The sequence below is a fragment of the Littorina saxatilis genome, linkage group LG5 (assembly GCF_037325665.1).
Source record: "Littorina saxatilis isolate snail1 linkage group LG5, US_GU_Lsax_2.0, whole genome shotgun sequence".
Lineage (NCBI taxonomy): Eukaryota > Metazoa > Mollusca > Gastropoda > Littorinimorpha > Littorinidae > Littorina > Littorina saxatilis.
The window spans coordinates 1,016,955-1,033,942 of record NC_090249.1 but is presented as its reverse complement, the minus strand read 5'-3'; the positions used below and the strand labels follow the sequence as shown (position 1 = coordinate 1,033,942).

The window sequence follows — 16,988 nt, the reverse complement described above, 5'->3', positions numbered from 1 at the left end:
GGCATACATTATCAAGAACATATTTTCTTTTAAACTTTTTTAATAGTGCACAATGTTATTTTATAACGGTTCTTTGAATCGGAGTTTTTAGTTCATGGATACAGACATATTTCTGATTACGACAACTCGACCGGAGAACTGAAAGTGTCAAGATGGCGGCCGCTGTGGGTCGCTCTGGCCGCTTTCGGCACAGATTTCGTGGTAAATTTTCAGGTTTATTTGGTGTAATTTTGATGTTCGAGTTGTGCACTGTATTCTTTGGTATGTTTGTAACATTTCTGTTCGTTGTTTCAGTTCGGCATGAAAGCGGAGAGGACAACATACGACTTGATTTTGATAGAGGTGAGCGTCTGTTTTAGTCGTCTGCTTCCTCTTCGAATTTATTGCCCATGACTTTTACAGAGATGCTCAATAACAGTCACACCAAAAGGTGTTTTCTGTTCCACCTACGAGATTCGATTATATGCGATCATTCATTTTTCATCTGTAATACCACCACGCAGTAAGTAAACAAGAAAAATAAGAGAAATAAAGAGACGCAAAGAAAAGGAATTTTGCTGTCTGGCCAAAGATGAAGTCTACCTTCTGCACAGATCAACGAAAAGTTCTCACAGTGTCTTTAAAACAAAAAGGCATGTGCTACTATTCAACTTTAGTAAGAACTATGAGGGTACATTTTGCCATCAGAATAAGATAAATCTTGAGATCTCTCTCTGGCGAGGCGCGAGCCCATAAGCACCCCCTGTCAGAATCCACTCCCTCTGTTCCCACCCCCCCTCCCCTCCACACTAGATTCCCCTCTCCAGACCCATCCCCCAACCCCTCCTTTCATGTTTCGTTGGGGCCCAGTTGCTGCACTAGGTAACACTGGGTGGTAGGCTAGCCCCTCAGCCCAGGGCCTGAAATCGGGCGCCACGGCAAAATCACGAAAAGCAATAGCTTGCCTACCAGTACCAACCCACCCCTGTTTTTATTTTCATAGGTACACTATCCACTTTATCTTTCACTCTAGGGAAATTAAGCGCACCAACCGAATTGAGGATAGTTGCCCTGTGCAGGGATTTCCTTACTATTTTGAAGAAGATGAGGAAGCACTTGTTTACGCACGATGTACAATTTTTAATGTTAAATTCTGACATTCCGAGTTAAATTTGGATTATCTCAGAGTCAGACGTAACACAAAATTACAGAAAATAGATATTGTGTTCCTATTTTAATAATCTTTTGGAAAGCAAATTAGGCACTTGCATCAGCACATGCAGTTCCCACACACACAAAACTACAGTAGCAAGGTCGTGCTTAGAAAGGATCCTGGACAATAATTTGAATAAACTTTGGTAGTTCACTAACGCAGAAGGGGTCAAATTTGACAGATAGTGGGTTCGTTTCTTGGATGTGTTTTTCCTGGTTATAGCCCTGGGAATGCACCCAGGTGGAGTCCCTGATGGTTTTCTGGGATCATATGGTAGATCTTGTGACACCCTCAAAAATGTTGTTACCAAAAGTTTTTTGTTTTCTTGTTTGAATTAAGAGGGAGAAAGTACTTCAAGATGTGCTTACCAACACCAGTACCTTCCTGTCTCAATCTCTCCTCATTTCTCTTCTCCCCCAGTTTATCATTTATTCATTTGTTAGGCTTACCATTACAAAGGGTCTAGACTGTGTTTACTAAAATCAGCCAAAAGAATAGTGAGACACTTTTTGTACCCTAACTGTGCAGATCCTGCAGACAACGTGAAAGAGATTCTGCGTCACGTGGTGATGCAGCAGGGCGTCAGCAAGGCAAAGAAGCTGGCCTACCTCAACAACTTTGTCAAGCTCATCAGCAAACAGGGAGAGGACAGAGCCCTGGGCTTAGGAAGCATTGAAATACTGACCTGGTCAGTTTGTGTACTTGTTTGTGGCTTTGTTTGTTTCTGGATGAGCACAAGAGGTGTGACTGGTTATGCCGTGATTTTATTTTAAGAAGATCCTGTAATTTGAAGTTTATACCTATGTTATGTACAAAAATGTAAAATGATTAAAGCTGTGGTCTATTTATGACTTTCCGGGGCTACAAGGTTGAAAAATAGGGATACAATCATGTACAGAATTCTGTACAGCAAACGCTACCCGAAACCCCACCTATACGGCGTGTATGACCTTGAGAGCTTCAGTCAACGCTTGAATTTTGCAGGGATAACATCCAGTTTGCTCTCTCAAGACTGATCATATTTCATCTTCAAGAGAGATCAAGGGGAAAAAATAAACGCCCCGGCGAAGATTCGAACTCTCGACCTCGAGACTTCGTGTCTCATGTCCTAACCACTAGGCTACTGCGCCAATTGAGAAAAAAAAGGAAAAACATTGGTATAAATTCATGTTATGTTATTCTTGAAGCAGCATCATTTATATCTCTATCCGCCCATTGTTCAGAAGTGAATACATGTATAACTATTTCTTAGATGTCTGGTTTCAACTGCACAGAGCTTTGGAGAGATTCAATTACTGTTCTTGTCATTTTTCTTGCATGTTGTAAATAGAGATATCGCAGCTATTTGCATGGCGCGAATGTCGTGTAGCATGACGGTGTAAACATGTACTGCGATTCTGTGAAACATGTTTGCAAATAAAGGCAAATTTTAATGGCAATTTTGACGTTTTTGCAACGCATGAATGGTAATTCAAGTGTTTGAATGATATAAAATTATCTTTTTTTTTTATCTTTGACAACACTGGTGAAGTGGCCTAGCGGTTAAGACATCGGCCCCGACATTTCGAGGCCTTCGAGTTCGAATCCCTGCCAAGTCGTTTATTTTTTCTGCTCGATCCTTCTTGACAAATATGCTCAGCTCTGAGAGAGCAAACCGGATGTTACCACTGCAAAATTCAAGCGTTGACTGAAGCTCTCAAGGTCATATAGGTGGGGTTTCAGGTAGCGTTTGATGTACAGAATTCTGAACATGATTTTATCCCTATTTTTCAACCTCGTAGCCCCGGAAAGTCATAAATAGACCACAGCTTTAAGATTGAACATGTACAAAAACGTGAATATTTAGTCAAAATGTTTTGTGGCGAAAGGCATAGGGGAAGATGAAGCACAGGGGGGTCAGTGAGGGGTGTCGAGGCCGGTGTGCACTGTGTGTGTTCCTATGGGGAATGATGGGACAGTAACATGAGGCACATCTGTTATGCCTCTGTGGTCTGTGTGTGCGTGCGTGCCCGTGTGTGTGTTTTAATCACCCCCTTTAATTCCCTTATCTCTTCTTAGTCAACAAAGTAGTATCTGATACTTTTCAAAGTGCTGATTCTAACAACCAGGGCAGCTTTGCATATATATTAAGAGGTGCATTACTTAACCTTTGCTTTCTCTCCAGTTTGCAGATCGGCTTACTGCATGAGGCCAAAGAGGTGCGGGCGGCAGTGCTACGAGTGCTGCGCTACTTGATACAGGGAGAAGACATGCTCACCTCCTTCCTGGCTCTGCACTTGGATTACCTAGTCATGAGGTGTGTTGTCTGTTTGCTAGAGAAAAAGAAAGTTAGTGTGCGTGCGTGTTTGTGTCTTTCACTCTTTGTGTGTGAGTATGAGTGTTGCGGTACTTAATACAGGGAGAAGTGTGTTTCCTGTGAATCAGAAAGAGAGAGTGTGTTTGTGTGTGTGTGTCTCTGTTGTCTGTGTGTGTTGGGTGTGTGTGTTTATGAGAGAGAGAGAATACAAATGCGTGTGTTTTCAGCATCTTAATGTCCACCACTTGTGGAGATGTACGGACTGCACAGATAAATCGCTTGATATTTTGTAAGTGGAGAGTAGAAACGGAGCTTGCGATAGTAAATGCGGGGCTTTTTTTCCGGGTTGTTCAGTTGTTCCTTTATTTTATATTTTATTTTTCCTTTCACAGATGTCTCGATGTCTGCCTTGATAACGAAATAGAAAGACTGCATGCCATCCGCCTCATCCGTCAGATCAACTCTGTGGCTCCCAACGCGATGCCATGCTCTTTGCTCTACACCCTCCTAGCCATTGGCAATGATGGATCCAGCGAACATGATCGTTTTTTGCGAGTCAGTTTAGCCACGCTCTGTGAAATAGGTTGGTTGCTGCACCTTTATATGTGATGTTTGTCTTCTTGAAGTTGTTGTCTTATGATGCTTGTAGAGAGCGTTTTGTATGTGTATGTGTTTGTTACAGATTATCATTGGTTCATCTTATCATGTTTCTGTGCTTGCTTTATGTTAACACGTACAGTCAGCCCTCAATGCACTCAGTGAGTAATACATGCAGATTAGCAGTGGCACAGCAACCACAGGCAAGACAAACAAATAAACAGACAGGCAAGACAAACAGACAGATAAACAGACACACAGACAGAAAACACAGACACACAGACACACATGCCACACCAGAGTCTGTCTGTCCCTCCCTGTCTCAGTGTGCGTTCCTCTCTCCCCCCTACGACTGTTTTGATGTCAATAGACTTGTGTGTGTGTCGAATTCTGTGTCTCACTCTCTGTTTGTACAATGTGTGAGACTGTGCACGTAAGAGTTCACATGTTTGCATTCTGTTTTCACAATACATTGTATGCAGCAAGCATCAATTCTATAGGTTTCCAGAATGAAGTGATGTTGATGCTAAGCCTAACCCTAACCCAGAATGAAGTGATGTTGATGCTAAGCCTAACCCTAACCCTAACCCTAAGTGATGTTGATGCTAACCCTAACCCTTTTCAGCCTTTCGCAATGTCGACCTGGTTGGCAAGTGCGGTGGAATTAGCACTCTGTTATGGAACATTCTCGACAGCCATCAATATCCTCGTCTGAACGAATCTCTCACCTGTACCATCATGTACCTGATGAACCACCCACGCTCACGTCACTACATCAAGGCTCACACAGACCTGGAGGTAAGTTCAGATCCTTCATTACTTCATATTTTATTAGTGCCTGATATCCCCCCCCCCCCCCAAACTGGAGTATGGTTGCCTGAAATGCAAGGGAAAAGGTCACACACGTAAGACCCAACTCGTGCAAAAACATGAATGTAAGTTCATGAACATCGAAGAAGAAGAAATAATGCTGATATGGCTGACGTTGAAAGTCTTCCTGTATTTTGATTCCTGGCTAATATGAGATATTGGCCTTGTGGTGATAGTCGACTATCCGAACATGAAGTAATTTACTTGGAGCTTACCCGACTGCATGTCTCAGAATGTATTTACTTTGCTTCAAGCAAATTTATTAACTGCAGAAATGCAAAAGAATGAAAGTGGTTTGCTCATTTCAATGCTTGTTATTCTCTCAGATGCCAGGAGACGGGTTCTGTATAACCCTCACTTACTATTAAACATGTCGTATGCATTTAGATCCCTTACTTCCCTTTGTGTATTAGATCATGCAGAAATGTAGAATTGTTGTGGATATTTTATCATTATGACATTTTGTGTGCAGACACTGCTGGCGCCGTTAACAGACAGTCAGTTCCACCTGAGCGGGGAAACCTCAGCAGAGGACAAACAACATCAACAGCAGATGCGGAGGTGAGTTATTTTTGCAGCACCTTTGAAGGAAAATTGTTAAGTCTCTCATTATTGAGTTGCCAAAAGAAACAAAGTGAGAGATGTTGAAAGGGGGTTGGGAGAGGGGAGGCGCTGTTCGATTGTGACTTATGTTACAAATCATTTAGCTGTTTTAGTTTTGTGGAGACACTCATTTTGTGGCACTCATGTTTAACAGAGGAGCTGCTGTAACTGACTTTTTTTTATATCTAAGCTTTCAATTTAGAAAATAAATTTGTTTATGTCAAAGTATGACGATAACAATAGTTCATATCAAGGCAGTCTTTCAGTGTTACCTGTATACATGTATGGTAGACACATTCTGATAGTGGGTTTTTTTCAGAGATGAGATTGAATCCAGAGCCAGAGAAGAACGAGAGACCAGATTCGTGGCCAGCAAGTTGGCCCTAATTACCTTGATGCATACCTGGCCAGGTAAATTGATCTTGGATTGTGAAAGGTTTTGTTTCAATGTTATGTATACTTTCATCATCTTTATATGGTGGAATCCCCATTTTAAGACCTACACAAAACGGATAAAATCTAGTCTTCAAACGAGGGAGTTTTGAAATGGAGGTCAATTTACACAGGTTAGGACTATCAAATGGAGGTCAATTTACACAGGTTAGGACTATCAAATGGAGGTCAATTTACACAGGTTAGGACTATCACATGGAGGTCAATTTACACAGGTTAGGACTATCAAATGGAGGTCAATTTACACAGGTTAGGACTATCAAATGGAGGTCTTCTTCTTCTTCTTTTCGATCGCCGATCACACTTGGAGTCCAGATCTCGAGATATAATTAGTGGTCCTCTGCAGTGCAGCCACTGGCCCGTACAGCTTGTTGTGCAGGGACTCCGGCATTGGCCAGATTTCCTCTCTCAGCACCTGGTGGTTCTTGCAGTCTCGTAGGATGTGGGCCGTGTCCTGCTCTGCTTCCCCACAAGAACACATGGGGGAGGGCACAACATGCAGCTTCTTGTGGAGATGCTGGTTAAGTCTGTTGTGTCCCGTTCTCAGGCGGAAGATGACCACCTGCTGTGGTCTGGATAGCAGGTGGTAGCTGTCCTGTGGCTGGGGCGTCCTGTGCAGAGACTTAATGATGGTCTTCATCTCTGTCAGGCTCACAGGGTTGTTCTCTTGCTTATCTTCAGTACCCAGCTTTGCCATCCTGTCCGCCTCTTCGTTTCCTTGTACACCACAGTGGGAGGGGATCCATTGCAGTACTGTCCTCAGGCTTTTGATGTTGTGTAGAGCGTGTTCCAGCTGAGGCAGTTTGCTACTGGTCATTGCTTGTAGTACTGACAGAGCGTCAGTCAGGAAGACCACCTGGTTGTCATGGTTGACTCTGTCGTTGATGGTGTATGCTGCATGGATCAGTGCCTGTACCTCAGCTCTGTAGTTTGTACAGTGGAGGCCTGTTGGTATAGCCTCTGCTTGCCTCTCTCCACTGGGGTACTGGACATACACCCCCGCTCCTCCATTTTTGACGGCCTCTGTGGCTGACCCATCAGTATACACCCGTATCCATGCTTCTTGGGGGTACCTTTCTTCAAGCATGGCAAGAGTCAGGGCTTTTTTCGTCACATTGCTCTGCTCGTCCTTTGTTGTGAGGCAGGGGACACTGGTCTGTATGTCCAGGTTTCCTTGTCTGTCTTCCCAGGGTGGGGCGTCAAGGGAGAAAGATGGTGGCTCCACTAGCTCTGGCATCTCTGTCTGATGTTTCTTCTGCAAAGCCCTTGCCTCAAGAGCGAAGCTTGATCTTTTCAGCCTGCCTGAGGACATCTTCTTGAGTCTGTCACTCATTGGATGGTCATGAGTGCACTGGTACTTGGTGGCTTGTACCATTGTTTTGCAGTCTCGCCTTTTGCTCAGTGGAGGAATGCCAGTCACCTGTTCCATCTTCTGTATGGGTGTTGATTTCATTGCGCCCGTGATGATTCTCAGCGCTTGGTTCTGTACTTTGTCTAGGGCCTGCTGGTGTGTCTTGGCTGCTGTTGCCCAAGAGCTTGATCCGTACTCAAGGTGCGGTCGTACAGTCCCCTGGTAGACTGATTTCAAGATCTTCTCGTTTGCACCCCAGTGTGATCCTGCCAGCTTCCGCATGATGTTTAGTTTTCTCCTGGCCTTTCCCTCTGCATTCATGATGTGTTGTTTCCAGGTCATGCGCTTGTCATAGGTGACCCCCAGGTATGTTTGCTGGTCTTCAAATTTCAGGGGTGTGTCACCCAAGGTCAGTTTGCCAGGTGTCGCTTTGGCAGAGAGTGTGAAGAGAGTGGCAGTGGTCTTCTCCCTGTTGATGGTCACACACCAGTCTTCCGCCCACGCTGCAACCTTTTCTAGGGCAAGTTGCATCCTGTAGGTTGCTGTGGTTGCATACTCTTCCGAGCACCAGAGAACAAGGTCATCAGCATACAGTGCCGCTTGGACTCCCTTGGGCAACTCTGGTACCAGGTCGTTAATGAAGAGTATGAATAGCGTGGGGGAGAGTACTCCTCCCTGTGGAACTCCTTGGCGTAGTAGCACCTTTCGGCCACAGTGACCGTCCACCAGCACTCTGGCCTTTCGGTTGTGCAGGTACGACTTGGTCCACTGGTACATGTTGCCTTTGACGCCGGAACGTAGGAGCTTCACAAGGAGTCCATCTTTCCAGACCTTGTCGAAGGCCTTCTGCAGGTCAATGAAAGTGGCCAGGGTGACCTTCTGGGCCTGGTAAGCATCCTCTATGACCTGGCTAAGGTGTGTTGTCTGGTCCTCCGTACTTCTGTGCTGTCGGAAGCCGGCTTGTTCTGGGACGATGATGCTTTCTGATTCCAGGTACAGCTGCAGGCGCTGGTTGACAATGCGCTCCATGGTTTTGCATACGCAGCTTGTCAGGCTGATGGGTCGGTAGCTCAGGGTTTTGGTCTTGTTTTTCCCTTTCTTTAAAACTGGGATCATCCTGGCTTCCTTCCAGCACTGAGGTACCTGTCCCTGTCTCCAGCTGAGGTTGAAGATGCCCAGTAGTTTCTGGAGGGCCGAGTTGCCTATGTGTTGCAACATCTCATTCGTAATGTTGTCTGGACCTGGAGACTTCTTCTTTTTGAGCTTCTTGATGGCATTCTTCAGCTCGGCCATGGTGATGTTTTGTTGCATGGCATCCTGGACGTTTTTTTCTGTTCTTTCTCTGATTTCTGTTCTGACTTCCTTTTGTAGAGGCAGGGGTATGGTGGTGTCGCTTTCTCCCCGATATGCTTGGGCGAAAGCATTGGCAGCGGCTTTTCCAGTGAGTGTTCTTCCTTCCTCCTCCAGGGTGATCTTCTGTCCCTTGTTGCCCTCTTCATTCAGTGCTCTTGTAAGTTTCCAGAGCTTTGTTGTGTCTTTTTCCATATTCAGCCCTGCCGTCTTTTCTCTCCAGCCTCTTCTCTTGCACTCTAGCTTTGTCTTCAGATGTTTTGCTTTGCTTTCTTGGAGTTTGATGTTGTTCTCCTGGCTAGGGTTCGTCTCTGCCTCTTCTCTCATTCTTGTGAGTGCATCGTGCGTCTTCTGCAGCTCATCGGACCAGTATGGGATGTAGTCCTTCCTCACTCCACGTGGGATGCTGTCCTTGGCTGCCTGGATTATGCTAGCATTGAATTCCTTTATCACGTTGTTGATGTTTCTCCCCTCTGTTTCTATGGCTCTGGTCAGCTCATTTGTTCGTATGTTGAACAGTCCCCACTTTGCCTTTTTGTAGTTCCATCTCGGGTGTTGTGGATGCTCAGATGCTGAGTCTCTACTGATGGTAAGGAGAACTGGGCGATGGTCGCTTCCACCCAGCTGTTCATCCACTTTTCTTGAGATGTTTTTGTGGATGTCATCCGTGCACAATGCCAGGTCTGGTGTTGTTGTTGAGTGCCAGCGGCGCGAGTAGAAGGTAGATGGATCTCTGGGGTCGTTGACAAGGATCAGGTGGTTGTCGTCCTGCCAAGATTCAATGTCTTCTCCTCGCCTGTCTAGTGTTTTATATCCCCAACTCTGGGACTGGCTGTTAAAGTCTCCAGCGATGAGGAAGCCGCTGTCAGGGACCTGGATTGTGTCAAGCGACAGCATCTTGTCGTTGGGGCAGTAGTAGTTGACGATGTTCATCTTGCTGTCATTGGTCGTTATCTTGACTTCTATGTACTCTGCTTCTTCCATGTATCTGTTGGTTTCACTGGCATTTATGTTGTTCCTGACCAGAGTCATCACTCCTCCTTTCTTCCTCCCTTGTCGGTCACTCCTGAACACCTGGTACCCTCGGATCTTAAAGGGCTTCCCTTCTTGCAGGTGTGTTTCCTGAATGCAGCAGATGTTGATGCTGTTTTCATAGAGGAAGTGCTCTAATTCTTCCTTCTTATTGGATACCCCCTCTGCATTCCAATGCATGATGTTAATAGTGGGGTTGTCCTTGGCTCTGCTGTTTTTCCGGCCAGTCGCTTTCCTTTCTCGTCCCCTGGCTCCACAAGACGAGATGAAGGGACCTCCAGTAGCTGAGGGTGGACTCCTTTGAGGCGCGGAGCCCGGCGCTGCACCTGCCTGGTGGATCCTCACAGGGCGAGCACCATTACTGTCAATTCTGTTTCCAAGTGTCATAATGGCAGTTGATGCGTAGTGTTGTGGTTTGTTGGAGTGCGCCGTGCGGCCCAACACATACGTCTTCAGCACTCGAGGTTTCTGTCAGGGTTACCTCACCCTTAGCTCATGGCCAAAGGACCTGCCCTGTGAGCACAAGGTTGGTCCATATTAGTCTGGCCTCTACCCTTCGGCCTGTCCAGCTTGGGAAGCCCTGCCAGGAGTTTACACTCCCGCTGGCATAGCTCTTGGGGTCACCGAGACACGCAAACCACCACACCACGTTAAGGAATGGGCCATGTGGTGGATCAAATGGAGGTCAATTTACATTGGTTAGGACTATCAAATGGAGGTCAATTTACACTGGTTAGGACTATCAAATGGAGGTCAATTTACACTGGTTAGGACTATCAAATGGAGGTCAATTTACACAGGTTAGGACTATCAAATGGAGGTCAATTTACACAGGTTAGGACTATCAAATGGAGGTCAATTTACACAGGTTAGGACTATCAAATGGAGGTCAATTTACACAAGTTAGGACTATCAAATGGAGGTCAATTTACACAGGTTAGGACTATCAAATGGAGGTCAATTTACACAAGTGAGGTCAATTTACACAGGTTAGGACTATCAAATGGAGGTCAATTTACACAAGTTAGGACTATCAAATGGAGGTCAATTTACACAGGTTAGGACTATCAAATGGAGGTCAATTTACACATGTTAGGACTATCAAATGGAATGGAGGTCAATTTACACAAGTTAGGACTATCAAATGGAGGTCAATTTACACAGGTTAGGACTATCAAATGGAGGTCAATTTACACAAGTTAGGACTATCACATGGAGCTCAATTTACACAAGTTAGGACTATCAAATGGAGGTCAATTTACACAAGTTAGGACTATCAAATGGAGGTCAATTTACACAGGTTAGGACTATCAAATGGAGGTCAATTTGCACAGGTTAGGACTATCAAATGGAGGTCAATTTACACAGGTTAGGACTATCAAATGGAGGTCAATTTACACAGGTTAGGACTATCAAATGGAGGTCAATTTACACAGGTTAGGACTATCAAATGGAGGTCAATTTACACAAGTTAGGACTATCAAATGGAGGTCAATTTACAGAGGTTAGGACTATCAAATGGAGGTCAATTTACAGAGGTTAGGACTATCAAATGGAGGTCAATTAACACAAGTTAGGACTATCACATGGAGGTCAATTTACACAAGTTAGGACTATCAAATGGAGGTCAATTTACACAGGTTAGGACTATCAAATGGAGGTCAATTTACACAGGTTAGGACTATCAAATGAAGGTCAATTTACACAGGTTAGGACTATCAAATGGAGGTCAATTTACACAAGTTAGGACTATCAAATGGAGGTCAATTTACACAAGTTAGGACTATCAAATGGAGGTCAATTTACACAGGTTAGGACTATCAAATGGAGGTCAATTTACACAGGTTAGGACTATCAAATGGAGGTCAATTTACACAGGTTAGGACTATAAAATGGAGGTCAATTTACACAAGTTAGGACTATCAAATGGAGGTCAATTTACACAGGTTAGGACTATCAAATGGAGGTCAATTTACACAGGTTAGGACTATCAAATGGAGGTCAATTTACACAAGTTAGGACTATCAAATGGAGGTCAATTTACACAGGTTAGGACTATCAAATGGAGGTCAATTTACACAGGTTAGGACTATCAAATGGAGGTCAATTTACACAAGTTAGGACTATCAAATGGAGGTCAATTTACACAGGTTAGGACTATCAAATGGAGGTCAATTTACACAGGTTAGGACTATCAAATGGAGGTCAATTTACACAAGTTAGGACTATCAAATGGAGGTCAATTTACACAGGTTAGGACTATCAAATGGAGGTCAATTTACACAGGTTAGGACTATCAAATGGAGGTCAATTTACACAAGTTAGGACTATCAAATGGAGGTCAATTTACACAGGTTAGGACTATAAAATGGAGGTCAATTTACACAAGTTAGGACTATCAAATGGAGGTCAATTTACACAAGTTAGGACTATCAAATGGAGGTCAATTTACACAGGTTAGGACTATCAAATGGAGGTCAATTTACACAAGTTAGGACTATCAAATGGAGGTCAATTTACACATCAATTAAGTTCTTGTGTGATGTACTCAGATTAAAACCTCCACTGAAATTTATGAGGTCATCCGTTGAGGGAACACTGTCCACAGAAACGTTTTTCATTTTGTAAATGCAGTATCGCTATCACTCGGTGCATGCTATTTTGTCCTTGATTTGTTTTCAGGTTTGATACGACTGTGTCACCCTAGAGGGTCAGGTTTACAGTCATTGATAGGAATCCTCTACCTTCCTTACACTGAAATCAGGGTAGGTGTGGTTTTTTTCTTTGTCTAAAGAACTGTTCGATTGTTGAACTAGACAATTATGAACGTTCAGTTGCGCAAATAATCAAGAAAATTGAGAAGTAGGCAGTTTGGACTGGATATCATTCTTTTTGTTTCATTTAGGGAAGTATCATCTAAACTTTCAGTGTTGAAAAAAAGAAGGTATGTTTGATTAATTTGGCTGATGTATTATCATGCTGACTCGCCTTTATGTTCCCACAGTTATCTCAAACGTCATGCATAAAGTTGTGTGTGCTTCTTACTGTGGACTCGGAGGCGCAAAAATCACCCTCCCATATCTCTCTTTCAGAAACACATTTTAGAGATGATCTCAGATGTGTTTCGCCTTTCCCTGCCTGACTGGACTGACGACTTTTCTTTAGCTCTTCTCAGTGTCGGTAAGTTTTGAAGCGTCTGGGCTTAATAATCATAATGTGAAATGTTTGTGAATTTCACATGCATTTCATGTAAAGCCTTGGAACTGCTTTTCAGCATGTTTAATTGGTTCGTGTATTGCACTGGAAACTGTCTTCTAAAATGTAAGTTATCATATTCAAAGAAAACTTTTTCAGATAGCTTTGTTTTAGCATAGCAAATGAGGGGCGTAGTGGATAAGACATCGTCCTCCTAATGAGAAGGTCGTGAGTTCAAATCCCGGCTGTGGCCGCCTGGTGGGTTAAGGGTAGAGATTTTTCTGATCTCCCAGGTACTTATGTGCAGACCTGCTAATGCCTTATCCACCTTCATGTGTAAGCACAAGACCAAGTACGCACAGAAAAGATCCTGTAATCCATGTCGGAGTTCGGTGGGTTATAGAAACACGAAAATACCAAGCATGCTTCCCCCGAAATCGCTGTATGTTGCCTGACTGGCGGGTTAAAAACGGACATACGTGTAAAAATCCACTTGTGAAAAACATGAGTGAACGTGGGAGTTTCAGCCCATGAACAAAGAAGAAGAAGAAGAAGCATAGCAAATGGAATTTTCTGTTTTATCATCTGTATGCTAATGCAATTCTTCATCTGTATTTGACTCAGATCCCACGGAACACAAGGATTTGTGGAAAGTGTCAGAAGGCTTTGTGGCAGAAGAGGGGCGCTCTTTGTTACCTCACTGTGCAAGCACACGGTAAGTGCACGCACTCTGGTCAACACTTGATTCTCATTTGTACAGTTCACATTTTCAAAGAATAGACCGTTTATGAATATTGCAAAGAAGGGAAAATGTAGATTTGAAGTTAGAAATCCTTTTAACCCTTCCTGAGAATCTCACAGGTTGTGAAGTCAAAGGGGTTGAAGTTTGAAAATCTGTCATTTCCAAAACACATCAGAAGCTAGCAAAATTCATTTTAGGTAGCTTTTGCACAAGATCAAGGCTATGTTGTTGATGTTTTTTGTTTTGTTTTTTCAATAGAGTAGATGGTGGTGTAAAAACTGCCTTGCACAGATGTATGTTCCTTTGTTGCTGCAGTATTTAATATTCTTTCATGTCTCCAGGAGGTTAGCTGCTGAAATTTGCCAAGAAAATAAAAAGATTTAGAGGAGGTCAGGGCTGGTTCCTCAGAAATATAACAAATGTTTTGCTGTGTGCAGCCCAAACTTAGTGGAAAACCACCTTGCCTTGCTGTTGAGTGCATGGATCAATGCCGGCCTGCTGGAGGTGAGAATGTTTCTGTGTCTGTGTATCATATTTTACAATGGATGAAAGAATCTTAAACAAATGACGCAGAGCGCTGTTTTAAGATCTGTGAAACAAAGGGACGTAATTGCTCTCAATGCATACATGTGCAACAAGAGTAAATGAGATTTATGCGGAACCAATATCTTGGCACGTGAGAGAATAACTAGCATTGAAATGAACAAGCAATTTTCGTCCTCAAAAAAGGATGATCGCCTCAAGCTCAGAAAGTTACAATGATGTGATCCGTTCGACTCTTATGTTACGAGGTTTAATCAAACTGGCAGGTCCATCCTTAATTGGCTCACGTAAGTGTAGCCTATGCGATCGTAACTTTGTCTGTCTGTGCGTGCGTGCGTATGTGCGTGCGTGCGTGTGTATGTCTGTGGTAGAAACTCTAACATTTGAAGACGTCACATTACATTGACGTCACATTATGACGTAAGAGGGTTAGACGTCACGCGAAGGAAGTACTGAAAGTCTCGGTCATTATTATTTTGAGCGGGCCGAGACTAGTTGGCAGTCGTGTCCCTGTAAGTAGGCTACATGCAGACAGACAGATCTAGATCTAGTGTCTCGCTTTCTTGCACAGTTTCACCTATGCTCTTTCTGTGTGTGTGTGTGTGTGTGTGTGTGTGTGTGTGTGTGTGTGTGTGTGTGTTACTGTTTGTCGATTTCTTACGTGAGCCTTGATGGCTTCGCCTCTTGTTTTAACATGTCACCGTGAGCTTTAAGCCTTGTAAGCTGTTAGGGTTGATTGAAGTTGATTGAAGGTTAAAATTGAAAAAATTAAAAGATTCTGCATGTTTTGATTGGAACATTGATGTCTGATACTACTTCAGAGGGTAAATAACTTTGGTTATTGCATGTTTTGTTTTCGAAAATTGATGTGTTTCATAATCTTGTATGGTGAAAACCCTTGTTTATTTTTTCCCCATTTTGTTCTGTGGTGTAGTATTTTAGTTCCGTACATTGCTTTGTTACAGGCGTTGATAGAGGTGGTGACAAGGGTACATTGCTTTGTTACAGGCGTTGATAGAGGTGGTGACAAGGGTACATTGCTTTGTTACAGGCGTTGATAGAGGTGGTGACAAGGGTACATTGCTTTGTTGCAGGCGTTGATAGAGGTGGTGACAAGGGTACATTGCTTTGTTACAGGCATAGATAGAGGTGGTGACAAGGGTACATTGCTTTGTTACAGGCGTTGATAGAGGTGGTGACAAGGGTACATTGCTTTGTTACAGGCATTGATAGAGGTGGTGACAAGGGTACATTGCTTTGTTACAGGCGTTGATAGAGGTGACAAGGGTACATTGCTTTGTTACAGGCGTTGATAGAGGTGGTGACAAGGGTACATTGCTTTGTTACAGGCATTGATAGAGGTGGTGACAAGGGTACATTGCTTTGTTACAGGCATTGATAGAGGTGGTGACAAGGGTACATTGCTTTGTTACAGGCATTGATAGAGGTGGTGACAAGGGTACATTGCTTTGTTACAGGCATTGATAGAGGTGGTGACAAGGGTACATTGCTTTGTTACAGGCGTTGATAGAGGTGGTGACAAGGGTACATTGCTTTGTTACAGGCGTTGATAGAGGTGGTGACAAGGGTACATTGCTTTGTTACAGGCGTTGATAGAGGTGGTGACAAGGGTACATTGCTTTGTTACAGGCGTTGATAGAGGTGGTGACAAGGGTACATTGCTTTGTTACAGGCGTTGATAGAGGTGGTGACAAGGGTACATTGCTTTGTTACAGGCATAGATAGAGGTGGTGACAAGGGTACATTGCTTTGTTACAGGCATTGATAGAGGTAGTGACAAGGGTACATTGCTTTGTTACAGGTGTTGATAGAGGTGGTGACAAGGGTACATTGCTTTGTTACAGGCGTTGATAGAGGTGACAAGGGTACATTGCTTTGTTACAGGCGTTGATAGAGGTGGTGACAAGGGTACATTGCTTTGTTGCAGGCGTTGATAGAGGTGGTGACAAGGGTACATTGCTTTGTTACAGGCGTTGATAGAGGTGGTGACAAGGGTACATTGCTTTGTTACAGGCATTGATAGAGGTGGTGACAAGGGTACATTGCTTTGTTACAGGCATAGATAGAGGTGGTGACAAGGGTACATTGCTTTGTTACAGGCGTTGATAGAGGTGGTGACAAGGGTACATTGCTTTGTTACAGGCGTTGATAGAGGTGGTGACAAGGGTACATTGCTTTGTTACAGGCATAGATAGAGGTGGTGACAAGGGTACATTGCTTTGTTACAGGCGATGATAGAGGTGGTGACAAGGGTACATTGCTTTGTTACAGGCATAGATAGAGGTGGTGACAAGGGTACAGTGCTTTGTTACAGGCGTTGATAGAGGTGGTGACAAGGGTACATTGCTTTGTTACAGGCATTGATAGAGGTGGTGACAAGGGTACATTGCTTTGTTACAGGCGTTGATAGAGGTGGTGACAAGGGTACATTGCTTTGTTACAGGCATTGATAGAGGTAGTGACAAGGGTACATTGCTTTGTTACAGGCATTGATAGAGGTAGTGACAAGGGTACATTGCTTTGTTACAGGCGTTGATAGAGGTGGTGACAAGGGTACATTGCTTTGTTACAGGCGTTGATAGAGGTGGTGACAAGGGTACATTGCTTTGTTACAGGCATTGATAGAGGTAGTGACAAGGGTACATTGCTTTGTTACAGGCATTGATAGAGGTGGTGACAAGGGTACATTGCTTTGTTACAGGCGTTGATAGAGGTGGTGACAAGGGTACATTGCTTTGTTACA

At 43.8% G+C, this 16,988-nt stretch overlaps 2 protein-coding genes across 2 annotated transcripts in view; one reads left to right on the top strand and one right to left on the bottom strand.

The window, feature by feature from the left end:
- Window positions 1-146: 146 nt before the first annotated feature.
- LOC138966017 (rapamycin-insensitive companion of mTOR-like) overlaps window positions 147-16,988 on the top strand; it is an 83,358-nt gene continuing 66,516 nt past the window's right edge. The window contains exons 1-12 of the mRNA XM_070338107.1: window positions 147-201; window positions 295-342; window positions 1,721-1,880; window positions 3,357-3,488; window positions 3,881-4,071; window positions 4,711-4,883; window positions 5,428-5,516; window positions 5,878-5,969; window positions 12,427-12,509; window positions 12,837-12,924; window positions 13,564-13,654; window positions 14,119-14,185. Coding sequence (XP_070194208.1) covers window positions 153-201; window positions 295-342; window positions 1,721-1,880; window positions 3,357-3,488; window positions 3,881-4,071; window positions 4,711-4,883; window positions 5,428-5,516; window positions 5,878-5,969; window positions 12,427-12,509; window positions 12,837-12,924; window positions 13,564-13,654; window positions 14,119-14,185 — 1,263 coding nt within the window. The 5' untranslated portion in view covers window positions 147-152. The remainder of the gene's footprint in view (window positions 202-294; window positions 343-1,720; window positions 1,881-3,356; window positions 3,489-3,880; window positions 4,072-4,710; window positions 4,884-5,427; window positions 5,517-5,877; window positions 5,970-12,426; window positions 12,510-12,836; window positions 12,925-13,563; window positions 13,655-14,118; window positions 14,186-16,988) is intronic.
- The window catches only part of LOC138966022 (uncharacterized), a 229,867-nt gene continuing 219,180 nt past the window's right edge, over window positions 6,302-16,988 (bottom strand). Inside the window, exon 2 of the mRNA XM_070338111.1 lies at window positions 6,302-7,140. Coding sequence (XP_070194212.1) covers window positions 6,310-7,098 — 789 coding nt within the window. The 5' untranslated portion in view covers window positions 7,099-7,140 and the 3' untranslated portion in view covers window positions 6,302-6,309. The remainder of the gene's footprint in view (window positions 7,141-16,988) is intronic.